The sequence below is a fragment of the Cyprinodon tularosa genome, unplaced genomic scaffold (genome assembly GCF_016077235.1).
Source record: "Cyprinodon tularosa strain WSP-4 unplaced genomic scaffold, ASM1607723v1 ctg245, whole genome shotgun sequence".
In the NCBI taxonomy this organism is placed as follows: Eukaryota; Metazoa; Chordata; class Actinopteri; order Cyprinodontiformes; family Cyprinodontidae; genus Cyprinodon; species Cyprinodon tularosa.
Window position 1 is genome coordinate 839,599 of NW_024038908.1, and position 15,199 is coordinate 854,797.

The following is a 15,199-nucleotide window of genomic DNA, read 5'->3' on the forward strand; positions in this document are numbered from 1 at the left end:
TTCATATTGAGCCTCATAACCTAAAAAAATCATCACAGAACCAGCAAAGGGAACCTTTAGAGAGGCTGCAGAAATCAGCAGCATTGGTAAAATAATTGTTCAATAGGAAAACTAACAAGGCACCACTCATAAATTTGGCCTTTGTAGAAAAGTGGCAATAACTGATGTGGAAGAAGCTTCTCCTCTCAGAAGATCAAAGTCAAAAATTTTAGGCCAGTATACAAAATTATAAGTGTGGCAAAAAACCATTATACATGACCCCTAAACACACTGTTCTCACTTAGAAACACGGTTGGGACAGCTTCATGTTGTTGGTATGCTCATCTTCAGCACGAACCAGGAAAAAGGGCAGGGGCTAAAAAAGGATTTTGTTTGACAACAGTGTCTAATTTCAATTGGGCCGACTTCTCTGAGCTTTAGGAGAGCATGTGCGATCATTCATATCATTAATTTCATAAGAGCAAAACATGCAGAAATGAACACTTAATTTAATATGACATTTTTTTAAAAATCCCCATCATCATCCAGCATATGTGCGCTTTCTGATGGAGATGAGAATTCTGCTCCCTGGTCTGTTGAAGTACCAATAGTTTGCATCCAATCTTTTAAATTAATGGTGTTAGTTTTTTTATAATATTTAAGAACTATGCTCTCATTTGTAATTACCGATCTTTGGTTACTATATCTTAATTTGACAAACCTGATGTTCTTGTGGATCTTGACCGAAGATGACCATGCACATTTTGAGTATGTTTGTTTCAACCTGCTACTGTGAAGCAGGATTCTCCACCATGAATATAATCAAAAATAAATATCGATCCAGGCTCAAAATGAGCACCTTGATATGTGCTTTAGAATGGCTTTGTCGTCATTAAAATCCAGATTTAAAGCCTTGTAGGAAAGCCTAAAGCCCACTGATCTCATTAAGCCAAAAAAGAAAAAAGAAAGAAAATAAAGGGTCAGTTCAGATGTTTTATAAAATATGTGAATCAGGAAATTATATATATACAAAACTGAACGATTGTTGTTCTCTACTTCAAAAAACACTTCAGATTTTAAAATGGAAAAACGTTCTACTTTTTTATTTTTTTTTTGATTTTTTTATTTAAGAATTCAATGTATAACATGGATGCCTAAAAAACTCATTTTATTTCAGTGTTAAATTCTGTTTAAAGTATCAGATAATAATTGAAAATGTCTCCAGACCTTTACGGGTTGATGATTTTCTTTATTCGGACCCCACTGATTTTTAATTGGTTACCCCTGCTATAAAGTTTTCCAGTGTCCAATTTAAAAATCACATTCTGAAGCAATGTGACCAGTGATGTAACATAAATCACTTTTCTGTTATTCACAGTTGTAAGGGAAATAAAGGCTGGAAAGGGGCACGTAAAGAAGCTCACTTTCCCTTTTTTGACATAAAAATCCAAGCTATTGAATTGCACTGTACCGCGGGCAGCACTTGATCAGGGAGATAGAAGAGGAGTAACAAAAGGGTGACACAGGTAACGTAACTCATCCGTCCTTCACCGTGTCAATCAGAATGTGTATCAAAGATCAGACGGCATCTGTATCTCTTCCTCATCTAGTCTCCATCCAATCTATGCCACTGCTATTACAGCGTCTTCTCCAGTTTCACGATTGATGCCAGGGTGAGCTAACATACTGACAGAGGTCGGGCTGGCTCATGCAGGGAGGTCTGATGGCTGTCACATGATGCTGTTTGCCTCTGTTACTCTCTGGAACAATGAAAGCATGTATATGAGATCAGCTTTTCCCCAAATCCTTCATCACATAACTTTTGTTAAAGCAGAGTAAAGCTAGAAGGATGAAAGCTCAACATTCTCAGCATTTTTGGTGGAGGAGGAATAGAGCATAACACTCCATGAATGCCTGTGCATTTTTTTATTTTTTTATTTCTAAAGATGTTTTTCAGAATTTGAACAAGGTGGAGAGAGTACTACATTTAAGGCTACAACAGCAGCATTCAAGTAAAGAGCCAGCCAACTCATATCATCGACTTTTCCATAAAACAAAACACCCCAAGGCCAAAATCTGGGTGTTTCTTCCCACACTCCCAAGTTGCTGGAGATAACTTTTAACTGAGGTCTCACCGCCACCCTGAAAAAGCTCAAATATTGTCATTATCAAATGTTTTTACAAGGCCATGCGAACCATATTAATTTCCAGCATCGATTTGAGTGTGGTTAATGGTTAATGCAGAGTTAATGAAAAGGAACAAGTGGTACCTGAGTATCAACACAAGCTCCAATTATTTTTTCCACTTTTTGGAAAGATCTGAACAAAGAAAATCAAACCTGAGTCATGTTTTTGGGTTCAAAGCTGTAATAAAGTAAACACTTTGGCAGGCTTGGTTGAACAACCATTCCAAGAGAATCTTATTATTATCCCATAAACCTCAATCTGAGGATTAAGGGGGAAACACACACCCAGTATGGAAAATACTTAAAACACGGATATGGTAATTTCCATACTTGCTTCTTTTGAAGCTTTTTTATTACACTTTTTAGGCTCTTAGAACATTTCTGGGTTTTTTTTCTGGGTTCAACTAGTGTGGCTTTTTTGCCACCTAGTGGCCGACTGGCAGTGCTTACACTGCCCATTAAAGCTCTGAACTCTTCAGAAAACAAAACAAACCTTATTCAATTGAATGTCTTTGAATTATGATTGCTCTTGTTCCTCAGATTTAAATCTCTCTGAAGTTTAATTTAGATCTATGATATTCCATTGTGGTAGATTAATAGAAGAGTACTGATTCATGAGTACTGTTATAATCATGAGAAGAAGTATTGTATTAATAATTGTATACAGAGTTTATATTTGCAATTGTGGATTAATAGTGCTGGATAAAAAAGTGCACTCAACTTAATACTGCAATCATCAGAATGGTGATGCAGGATTGAAGCCACCAGATGTCAGTCTAATCAAATGGTTAAAGACTCCAACCAGCTTTAGTTCCATACAATAATGCTGGTGTTATTGAACAGATGCAGGGGGGCATTACTTAAATCAAAAATCTTAAAACACAAAATATTTGGTTTTAATCAGGTATCTTGCTTTTCTTTTATTTTATAGCAAATATGGAAAGAAACGGTTTTGTTGAAATGTGGGCTTTGATACATGAATTGTTTTAAACTTGGTTAAATACATAAACTTATTTCATTAAAAGAGTTTTTTGGTTTTGAGTGTTATTTCCTAGAGGAAGAGGGAAAAAAATCTCTGATTCTATGAGAATCTACATCCATAATGGAGAAAGAAAACTTTACAAAAATCTGATTAGTGTGGTTAATCTGAATGTTGTGTGTTTAGTTTTAGACAAGGGTGCAAAAAGTGTAAAAAGAAATATTTTACAAGTACTCTCCACCTAAGGATTCATATCTTAATGTCATACAAATTGGCAGAATGTTTGGATACCAAATCTGTTTAGCTATTTATTTAGTGGTGGGAAAACAAGTTAAAGAAACTATAATTTGAAACAAAAAGAAAAGGAAATGGTACCGACTAGTTAAAGGTATAGAGGAGGATTTTCTGTTTTCAAATGGATCATCAAAATAAGTGGTCCTCCTAATTGTCAATCATTCTGGTGATACGTTTAGGTAAGGCCGTTCTACGTGCTCGTCCCCATATTCACTTACTGGTGGTGAGTCTGACAGTGGAAAAATTGCAAATTTTGTGGAGAGTGAGCTTGTATGAGCGATGCCAACAGCAACTTTTAAACAAGGCATGCATGAGGAGAAATGGGCTTGTGCATGCTCTCGCACGTGTTTAATAGACATTCCCTCTCAGTAGCGGGTACAGGGTTGTGTGTGCGCTTTTTTTTTAAGTGGAGAGGGCGGATTTTTTTTTTTAATTTTCAAAAATCCTCCGATATACCTTTAATTTGTGTGTAACCCACATGGACATAAAGGGATGGGGCCTTACTGTTACCAAACTTATAATGTAATTCCAGGCCCCTGGACTTTTCTTTATCATCCGTAAGAAAGAAACGGCAAAAAGAAAACAGTTACATGTGTGAAGTTGCTCGTATCTACAAGAGGAGAATATCTGAAACAGTGAAGCATTTTATGTACCACCACAGACTGTGAGATATGTGGAAAGAGTGTTGCAGTGTTTTGAGTGACACTGTGCTTTTGTGATAAAAGAAATCGATTTACTGCTAGACTTTCACTCATCTTTACTGTGTGTGTTGAACTTTTTTTAACCTGCCCAGTGATGATAGAAGCATGAAAACCAATATCCACTTTATGAGTATAACATTCAAACTTCACACCATGTCATCCAGCTTCTGGCTCCATACATTGAAACATCCTCTCCGTATCGTATCCTTCTCTGTACTGCGTTCATGAGTCGTAGCCCACATTTAAATATATTTCTTAAATATATGCATTGAAATCCCTGATAAAATTAGCAGTTGTGTTTAGAAAGTGTGTGACTTTAAAAACTTGATTTGTGCCAAATCCTCCCTCCGAAATCCAACCCCAGTGGATTTCCCCTCTTTTTTAGACATGTGTTTACTGTAATGAATTCACATCCTGTGAGGCAGAGAACACAGAAGACTGACATCTCTGGAGAGCATCATGACTAGACCTTGACAGAGGATTACAAATGACCTTGATACATTGTTTCATCCGAATTACAGCAATGGACAATAGCGTAGAAGCCAATAGAGAATATGGCTAAGCTGAAGAGTTATGATCACAGAGGGCTATAGCAGACCACCGACAAATTGTTTTATGGTTGTATCTGTCAGTGTTATGTACTGCTGTCCTGGATCCTGAATGTATATACAGATAAGACCTTCATGCTTTGACCTGTGAAGGAGTTCTTTATTGAAAGCTATAAAGGCAAAGAATTGCCCAGTTAGCTAGCTTTTTTCTGATCATGCACACTTTCAAGCATATACTGTATCTGTGATGAGCTACAGTTTCAAACAGTCATTGAAGCTCACCTTTCTCACCGCGGTTCTTTGAAAATGGCTGCTCGTAAAAGAAAAAGTGTCTACAAAATGTACGAGAAGAAAAAAGAGGCAGATATCTCCCGGAATGCTTTGCACGGATAGCTTTCCTTGCAAAGCATAATGGGATTTGCTGTCCCAGCGGCCCACTGTCGGCTTAAGGCTGGTTAATGCTCGGAAACCAGGTTGTATGCGTGTGTTTCGAAGTTAACGGAGATGCCCTGCCCCTTCTGCATACACCTCTCCAAAATTGTAGGTGACCGCAGACAGTGCCGCAGACAGGAGGCCTCTGACTGGTCAAACTTACATCCGCTCTATACTATGCATATTTACTGTTTGGTACCTTACTGACAGCGATTGTGGAAAACGACTTGTGAAGATGGACCAGCTCCATTGTCGCACAAACTTGCCCCTTGCATTTTTCCACTTCCTAATCGGCTTGGCCTTATCTAGACCCACAGCTACTGTAGTTCATTTTGCTCCTCTTGCGTTGTGGCGTGGAATAACATAGCGCAGACAACGCTTCATAATCAAAAAATCAAAAATATCTGCTTCATAACTGTAAAAAGCTCACTGCGACACACTGCTGCGGAAGTATAACCAGCCCTGTAGGCAGTGGCTACCCAACAGCAGCAACCAATAACAGATATGGCGCAGGCACAGCACGGTGGAGCAGGATTTACATGACCAACGGGTAGCAAAAAGCACTGATCGTCTATCCAATCCAATCCTCCACAATACCTTTAATGTTGTTAGAAGGACCAAATCAACTTAGAATGGAACAAATATTGCTTGATAGATTGTAAGAGTTACACACCCAAAATACATGTATTACAAAGGTTTACTATAAGATGTAGTAAACCATTGTATGTGTTTCTACAAGATATTATCAGAGGGGAACTTCATACAAGCACATTGTATTCAGATCTTTTATTTCTTTTTAGACAATGTTTCTATCCTTCTATTGTACGTATGTCACAATAAGAAATCACTTTGTTTGAAACTAACTGCATATTTAACTGCCAATGCTTCCTACAGCTTCATTTTGTCCACTGTGTCACACATCAATAAAAGAATGTGACCAAGCCATCTGCGAAGTAGGTAGAGCTAACAAGCAGTAAAGCTGTGATCGAAGCACAGGATGAAAGGCATACATAGATTGTGTGTTAAGGCACACTAATAAGTCAGAGCGATTGATAGGCAGCGAGGCAGTATAATTGGAGCACATGTCAGACACAGAGCACTCTCTGCTGCTTGAAGTTTCCTCAAAGTAAAACTATATGGCAGCCTTTTTCTGCTAACCTGGGAGTTAGTCTGCATAAGCGACAGATTTCCCCAGTGAGCTATTAGTTACGCTTTAAACTGAACATTTTCTACCACCTGCTGCTTCTGTGCATTTGAATGTGCTTTTATAATTAAGAGATTCAGCCCTGCTGATAAAGGTTGCTTAAAAAAAAGAAACATTTGTAAGATCCTGCACTGCACTGAAATAAAGACAACCATCTAATTAAGGTTTAATGCCAGCTGCCCATTTCGCCATCACTAGTCAATACCTAGTGGCAGGACTGTCATGAAGAAATATATTATGAGCTCAATCAAAAAGAGTGCTTCTTCTATTATCTTCTATTAACTAAGCAGGCAACCCTCAATAGAAGACATAAATAATACCTCAACGTATTACTGCTTTGCTCACTAATGGGTTTTTTGTCTTTTGATTTTTCACATCATTGTGGAGGAATCTTATCGTTACGGCAAGGCCTCAGTTTGCAAATATCCATCTCTGCAGAGCTTCTACTACTGTGTACTATGAACAACTACTATGTAGTCTTCCATTAGCTCTCTACAGTGCAGATATCTTTATATCTAAGGGAAACATATTCCAGGACATTACATTTTTTTTTTTGTAATATATACCTTATTTTTATATTGTCTGTCGTATTTTTATCTTTAATGGCATCTTGCTTTAACTCTACTACTAGAACCAGAATTTCCCCGAAGGAGTAACAATAAATAAATAAAGTTGAGTCTAAGTCAAAGTGTAACTATGTAAGGAGGGGTTTAGAAATGTGACTTTCTCATTGCAAAAAAATAAAAATAAAATCTGTACAAAACATAAAAGAAATAAAAGGCTTTAAGGTTCAAGATTTATGTTTGCTTGTTGGTTTAGCAAATTGACAAACTGCTGCTCCTTAAGTCTAAAAGGTAATGTCCATGGATCTGCCTTTGTCTAGGTCGAACAAACTTGGTTCCATGAGAACAACCTATACTGCATATCACTCAAAATAATGATTCAAGACGCTCTATTGGGTGATGCAAATTCGTACCATTTAACAAACCTAAAGTTATTGGTTCCAGGATTATTTAGTAATATTTAATTATGTGTGATGCAAAGTAACCTAAAATTCTTGAGTTCACTATAAGGCTGCCTTGTGAGCTTACAAGGACGGTCTTTCAAATAACCAATAATTTTAGAATACTTTACAATGCTCATAAAAATTGCTCCTTGCTAGGATTACCTCCTTTAATTTTCGGACCAAGCCACAGAAGAAAATAGCATTGCAGGTAATTCTATGTTTAAAATAGATAGTGGAGTTAGTTGTTGCTCAAGTTCACACAGATGAAACCATAAGTTATCTTGAGACGAAGATCCATGATCACAGCTTTATCTTTGTCCAGGTAATTTTGACCATGTAACATGCAAGCATGTTTGTTAACAAAAACTGTTTCTGCTCTTTAAGTAAATACAATTAAGTTAATAAAACCAATTAATTTGTCTTTGGGTTCTTCAAATGTTTTGTTTTAGTTGAAAATAACTTAATTCAATGCAGGGACAAATAAAGCATAATAGAATTATGTTGAACCAACCAAACATATTTAAATTTGCTCTATGTATTTATTTTCGTTTGAAAGTGTTTTAAAAAGCTGAGTTGAACAGACGTAAAATAAATAATGGTGAATGGTGTAATAAAATTACACCATTCAGATAAATGTGAATTTGGTTCAGCAGGCAAAAATGTACTGGATGGAAAACCTGCCATTAATTAAATGGAGTTAATCCAATGAGTCATTTTTATGACTGAGTGTACAACAGATGCTGGGCTTCTAGCTGTATCAAGTAGACTGCAAAGCAAAAGCTCTCTGGAAAAATAGAGCAGGTGAAACCTGCTTTTATATGAATGAATGTTGGCTTAATTATGTCACAGCATTACAGAAGACGTGCAGTCCTCACCTAGAGTCCTTTATAAGACTGAACATCTAGGGAGAACTGACCGGATTATTGAAGAGACGGGCATAGAGGAATGCTGCTCTCATCTGGTTCAAATGTCTGCTAGTTTATTATATTTCCAAATATAATAAAGACTGACAAATTCTTTCAAAAAGAGGTGGCCTTCTCTGGCAGTGCATTCAAAAAAGCCAAACTTGTCAAGTGGTTTAATATTTAACACGATACCTGAGACCCTGTAGTCTGAGATCGAGATTTTGCAATTTCTCTGATTATTGCATTACCTGACCGTGGTCATGTCTGCTCTTTTAAATTAGTTCAAATGGTGCTTAACCTTTTTGACTGTGTAATATAGTGGACTTCCAGATCGTTTGAAATTTTCTCAAATTAAAGGCTTGTATTTTCATAAATGTGTCGGTTGGACATTATCTTAGATTGATGGAGCATAGAAAATTTTTCTCAATGTCATTTCTTGTCATAAAAGTCCAAATTGCAGGGAGGCTTATGTAAAAAAAGAAAAAGCAAACTAAAAGAAGATCAAGGCATACAGTGGGGCAAAAAAGTATTTAGTCAGCCACCAATAGTGCAAGTTCTCCCACTTAAAAAGATGAGAGAGCCCGGTAATTTTCATCACAGATATACCTCAACTATGAGAGACAAAATGAGAAAGAAAAATCCAGAAAATCACATTGTCTGATTTTTAAAGAATTTATTTGCAAAATATGGTGGAAAATAAGTATTTGGTCAGTTACAAACAAGCAAGATTTCTGGCTCTCACAGACCTGTAACTTCTTCTGTAAGAGGCTCCTCTGTCCTCCACTCGTTACCTTCATTAATGGCACCTGTTTGAACCCATTATCAGTATAAAAGACACCTGTCCACAACCTCAAACAGTCACACTCTAAACTCCACCATGGCCAAAACTAGAGAGCTGTCAAAGGACACCCGAAACAAAATTATAGACCTGCACCAGGCTGGGAAGTCTGAATCTGCAATAGGTAAACAGCTTGGTGTGAAGAAATCAACTGTGGGATCGATTAATCTTCCTCGATCTGGGGCTCCACGCAAGATCTCACCCCGTGGGGTCAAAATGATCACAACAACGGTGAGTAAAAATCCCAGAACCACACGGGGGGACCTAGTGAATGACCTGCAGAGAGCTGGGACCAAAGTAACAAAGGCTACCATCAGTAACACACTACGCCGCCAGGGACTCAAATCCTGCAGTGCCAGACGTGTCCCCCTGCTTAAGCCAGTACATGTCAAGGCCTGTCTCAAGTTTGCTAGAGAGCATTTGGATGATCCAGCCGATGACTGGGAGAATATCATATGGTCAGATGAAACCAAAATAGAACTTTTTGGTAAAAACTCTACTCTTCGTGTTTGGAGGAGAGAGAATGCTGAGTTGCATCCAAAGAACACCATACCTACAGTGAAGCATGGGGGTGGAAACATCATGCTTTGGGGCTGTTTTTCTGCTAAGGGACCAGGACGACTGATCCGTGTGAAGGAAAGAATGAATGGGGCCATGTATCGTCAAATTTTGAGTGAAAACCTCCTTCCATCAGCAAGGGCATTGAAGATGAAACGTGGCTGGGTCTTTCAGCATGACAATGATCCCAAACACACCGCCCGGGTAACGAAGGAGTGGCTTCGTAAGAAGCATTTCAAGGTCCTGGAGTGGCCTAGCCAGTCTCCAGATCTCAACCCCATAGAAAATCTTTGGAGGGAGTTGAAAGTCCGTGTTGCCCAGCGACAGCCCCAGAACATCACTGCTCTAGAGGAGATCTGCATGGAGGAATGGGCCAAAATACCAGCAACAGTGTGTGAAAACCTTGTGAAGACTTACAGAAAACGTTTGATCTCTGTCATTGCCAACAAAGGGTATATAACAAAGTATTGAGATGAACTTTTGTTATTGACCAAATACTTATTTTACACCATATTTTGCAAATAAATTCTTTAAAAATCAGACAATGTGATTTTCTGGATTTTTTTCTCATTTTGTCTCTCATAGTTGAGGTATATCTATGATGAAAATTACCGGCCTCTCTCATCTTTTTAAGTGGGAGAACTTGCACTATTGGTGGCTGACTAAATACTTTTTTGCCCCACTGTAGGTTCAGAGGGAAAACAGCATGACATGAAAAGCAAGAACAGAATATGTAAATGAATAAAAGCATATCTAAAGTAGAAATACAGAAGAGGGTGAGTAGTAAGTAGCTGATAAAGTGTTTTCCATATATCTATAAAGGAGTTCATAATATCTGTAGAAAAGAGTGTAAAAATCCATCTTCCTACAAAGTAGACCCAAAAGTGAAAATAAGGTTAAATGTTTGGTTGGGACATTACCCAAAAGCTCCATGGCATCATCCTCGTCTTCGATCTCTTCTTCTACGACAGAAGAAGCAGGACTGTTGACCGAGTCGAAGGAGTCCTGGGACAACATGGCTGCCAGCAGCTTCTTGTGATGCTGCTGTTGCTCTTTTAGCCCTTTGCTTTTTGTTTCCATTTTCAAGCTATGGAAAACAGAAAGATAAGGCAAATAACCTTAGAACAACACAATGACAGACAACTGATTAATGTCATGCTCAAGAAAATACTTCAATTGTTTTTTTTTTACATTGGGCCCTTGATTTTACGTTATTACATCATGTTCTACTCACCCATATGAGTTTTGTGTCATTTGGAGCTGTTCTGAAAATATTCTGTTAGGTTATATCCAAGTAACGTCTTCCTATGGGCAACGACTTGAAGGCACAAACTAAACTGTTCATAATTTATTATTTGACCTAACCACTAGGCCATCCCTCCCTTGTTGTAGTGCTACAATGGGTTTTTTTGGTGGCAGGGGTTCCAGAAAATTCATCAGCAATTGTTATCTAGCAGGCTTAATATTTGATAGAGTCAGAATTTCTAATAAAAAGTAAAACATGATTTTTCATCTAAATAAAGTGCAGATTCAGGTGACTGCAGTCTTTGTGGACTAGAGATAAAATACAGGTATATTCAGGTATGGCACAAGTAGACCGCAAATCCCTTCTGACAACTACCACAGAGAAGGGGCAGTCAGTCATACCGCAGTATGCTAGAGAACAGTAGGACACATGGAGGAAGGAGACTGTAAATGAGGGATGAGATGCCCCTGTTGTTGCTGACTTCTTGTTCATCTGGACCTTGTTTTTGTTTCGTTATTTTTCAACTTCTAATTTTAGTTAATTTAAATTTTTCAAATTTGAAGTCTAACTGTTTATATTCAACCTCTGCCTTCTCTCTGCATGTATTATTCATTCCACTTCATCATTTCTGACAGTCTGTTATTAATGTTCCACTTTTCATCTTTAAAGTCTTTGCTTGTCACCTGCTTGATTTATAATTCCACGGCTGGAGTTTGTAATCCCGAGAGGCTGCAGCTCTGTACATTCACCATTCTCCACAGAAAGCACTTATGTCATTCCTTTTTACTGTAGCACACATTCACATTTCTGTCAACATTCGTACTCAAAAACAAAAGAAATTGATCTTTAATTAAAATTGTGAATACATTTTTAAAAAAGCATTTTTTTTCCTGCATTATACTTGATAAATGAATATTTCTATCTCTGTGGATGAGGGTTGTGGATCATAGAGCTGCAAGAGTATTCATTAGATCCTAATCTCATTTTAATGACGTATTTACAGTTAGTGGAAAACGGTCAAAAGATGACTGGTGCTGTATTTTATCACACCCACTGTGTGGTAGTTTTGCTAATTAAATTGGTTACCTTGATTCTGGACAAGTCATTATCCACATATATTTCACTTGCATGGACGTGGGGGTCATTTTTGACAGAAGCAATTAATGATCGAGACTAGAAACCAATTAGGAAATTTTCACATTATAAATCAAACTAAGAAATTGTTCCTAAGTTTTTTATAATTTAGAAACAGGAAACAACATAGTCGTATGAATTAAAAAATAGGAATTTTGCACATCAGATGAGAAAATCTCAGCTATTACATCTTATATTCTATTAACTCCTAGATATGATGCCAGTGTTACATTCTAGCATGAGATCATCATGGCCCACAGTCCTCTTTGGATACATTCCCACTGCCAGTCCTACTTTAATCAGATTTTTTTTTTTGTGTGTGTGTGAATTTTTCCATTACCTTTTAAATGTTGCCCATCTGTAAAATCATTGTGAAATTTTTTATACGCTCAAAACTTTACATACATGCTCATAAGAGCAATGATAGCTAACCCTATCACCTGCAGCACAGCAAACAGAGAGAAATATGTGGTGTGGTTTAGATGCACAACCGAAAACATTCCTATCATCAGCGGCTGCAGAGTGGAAAACGTATAAATATAAGAGTGAAGCTCTTTATGGTGGCGTTTTAGGGAGATAACTGCCATTTTATAACAACAAACTGGATCCAGAGACGGCCAGCAGGGATGTTAACTTTACAGAGAATTAACTAGTTATCTCAGGAGTTATCTGCATAGGCAGAAGACTTGATGTAAACAAGAGCATCAGACTGCAGGGGGCGGCAGATCATCAATTGCTGGGCTGGAGGATGCACAGTTACTTTCCATCACTATATAAGATGGAAAGTAACTTTAAGTTACATAGAAGTGAGATTCAGGACCACATCTGAAAGTGGAATTAAGTGTTCCCACTTGTTTTAAACAGCCTGCCCTGATCAGAAAAAAATATATGTTTGGCCTGCAGTGGGAACGAGGCCTATGTGGGCCCTTAGCTACAACTCATCTAATTCAAACTATTGCATTACCTCCTTATAAAGCCATTAACCACTACAGGGTTGTTAATTGTCCACTCATCTAGATCAGGTGTCAGCAGGGAGACTCCTACAACATGCAGGACAGTGAGCTCCGAGGATCAGCATAGTTCTGTCATAATCACCACGGACAGAAGACTTACATAAAAGCTTTGAGATAAAGGCTTGAACATGGAAAATGTGGAGGATCTGAGAGAATTAGTGAAGAAAACCTCAGATGCTCTAAGATGGATGTGGTCTCTTTAGGTCCTGCTAGGATGTCACATCAGTGCAAGATTTTCTGCTTTGTTAGGGTGATAACTATTAGCTTCTCTAATTTATATCAAGAGGATTCAACATTTTCAGTTGCAGTCCTTGGTGACAGGAGTAAGAACACATTAAATGTCCTTCTTTACTTCACAGAATGGAAAATACCCCAAAACTCAGACAGTCTTCACTGGTTCTTTAGTTCACAAAAAGCATACTGTGTAAGTGAGCCCATCTATTTCACCATGTCCCAGTTTGCGAAGTGATTTTTCCTTAAAATCCACAAATACAGTAACATAATGACATTATCCAAGACCAGTGCCTGATGTAGGGTTTTACATCTTTCCCCGTTACAAAGTAACCTGGCATAAGCCCGACTGAAGCCATTTAGAATTCTAATTGAACTACATTAATCGATCTGGAAAGCCTTGTGTAGAAAGTGTTCGCAAAAGTGAGGGACATTAAGAGCAGTCCTTTATGCTATTGGATACTTGTATTAAAATACTTATACCCAAATACTATTAAAACCAATAGACATATGTTGCCTCTGAGATTTACACAGTCTAACATAAATTAGGTCCATTGCTCCAGTATGTTCAAAAGTATCTATTAAAACGAATTATTAGAACTTGACTTTAATTCCGTTTGAGGAGCCTCTTGAAATGTCATGTTTGTAATTAAAGACAGGAGTGAAATAAAGGTCCATTTGAACAAAAATCACTTAAATCTTGGTAGGTTTGCAGTCATAAAATACATAAAGTAAAAGTCATAAAAGAAAAGATTATTTTTCTCTTTTATAAAGTACTTCTCTCCTTTGTAGCCTTTGTTAATTTATGTATTTTCAAAATGTTGCTGCCATTAACCTTTTCTACTTTTTGTTTTATCTTTCCTGATGAATATGACTCGTACTTGGCTGCATTTTTTTTCCAATAAAGGCCGTTGGCAAAGGAATTGCTGCCATCATCGTCCTGCACTATTTGCTTTGCTTTTTCACAGTATTTTGACTTACTGCTCTATTTGCCCTTCATCATCCAAAAATGATAGAAAATGATTAAGCTACTGATGGAATGCTATCCTGGTATTATTTTTACCGTTTTTAAAATAGAATGTACTGTTATCCTCTCTACCCCATTGGATCACTGGAGATTGTCGTACTTCACAAGTTTGGTTCGGCTAAAAGAAGGTTGGTCTCCACACTCCCTATGTGCTTACTTCAATGGGAGATTGCTGAACAGTCAAATAACCAGATATATTTTTTCACTGACTGCAATTTAAACATCAGAGGAATTTACCTACTTTATTATGTTGTTGGTTGATATTGTTGGCTGAACTCACTTGTTGTTCTTGGGTATGTTTAGAAAATATTTTTGGATGGATTATCTGTAAAAATTGGATTGATTGAATCTAAACCTACAATTAAATTCTCCTATTTTCTCCTATAATATATATATATATATATATATATATATATATATATATATATATATATATATATATATATATATAAATATATATATATAAATATATATATATATATATAAATATATATATATATATATTCATATTAGACACTGAGAACCACAGTAAATACAAAGAATATATATATATATACCGTATATATATATATATATATATTTTTTTTTTTTCAAATGATAGTATTTTTATGAAGACAAAAAAAACACCTATAACCTGATAACTTTCTGACTTTTAGGATAAATAAATAACTGAAGTTGAATCTTTCTTATGGCATGAATTGGTTAAAAATATCTTAAAAAGAATACATGATGCTTCGTTGTAAAAAAAATGTAAGAGCAGATAAAAAAATTGACAATGAGAATAACAAAAATTGTATTCTCAGATCAAAAGAAGAAAATGACGTCAGACAACAGTGGAGCTTTCTGGAAAGTTTGTGTCCCAATCACACAGTGAATAAGACCAACAGCATTATGGAAAAATAATAATACCAGCAGTAA

The 15,199-nt window shown here is 36.8% G+C and overlaps 1 protein-coding gene across 1 annotated transcript in view; it reads right to left on the bottom strand.

Annotated features, from left to right (window-relative positions):
• cunh8orf34 (chromosome unknown C8orf34 homolog) overlaps positions 1-15,199 on the bottom strand; it is a 130,276-nt gene that overhangs the window by 78,963 nt on the left and 36,114 nt on the right. Inside the window, exon 7 of the mRNA XM_038287794.1 lies at positions 10,551-10,717. Coding sequence (XP_038143722.1) covers positions 10,551-10,717 — 167 coding nt within the window. The remainder of the gene's footprint in view (positions 1-10,550; positions 10,718-15,199) is intronic.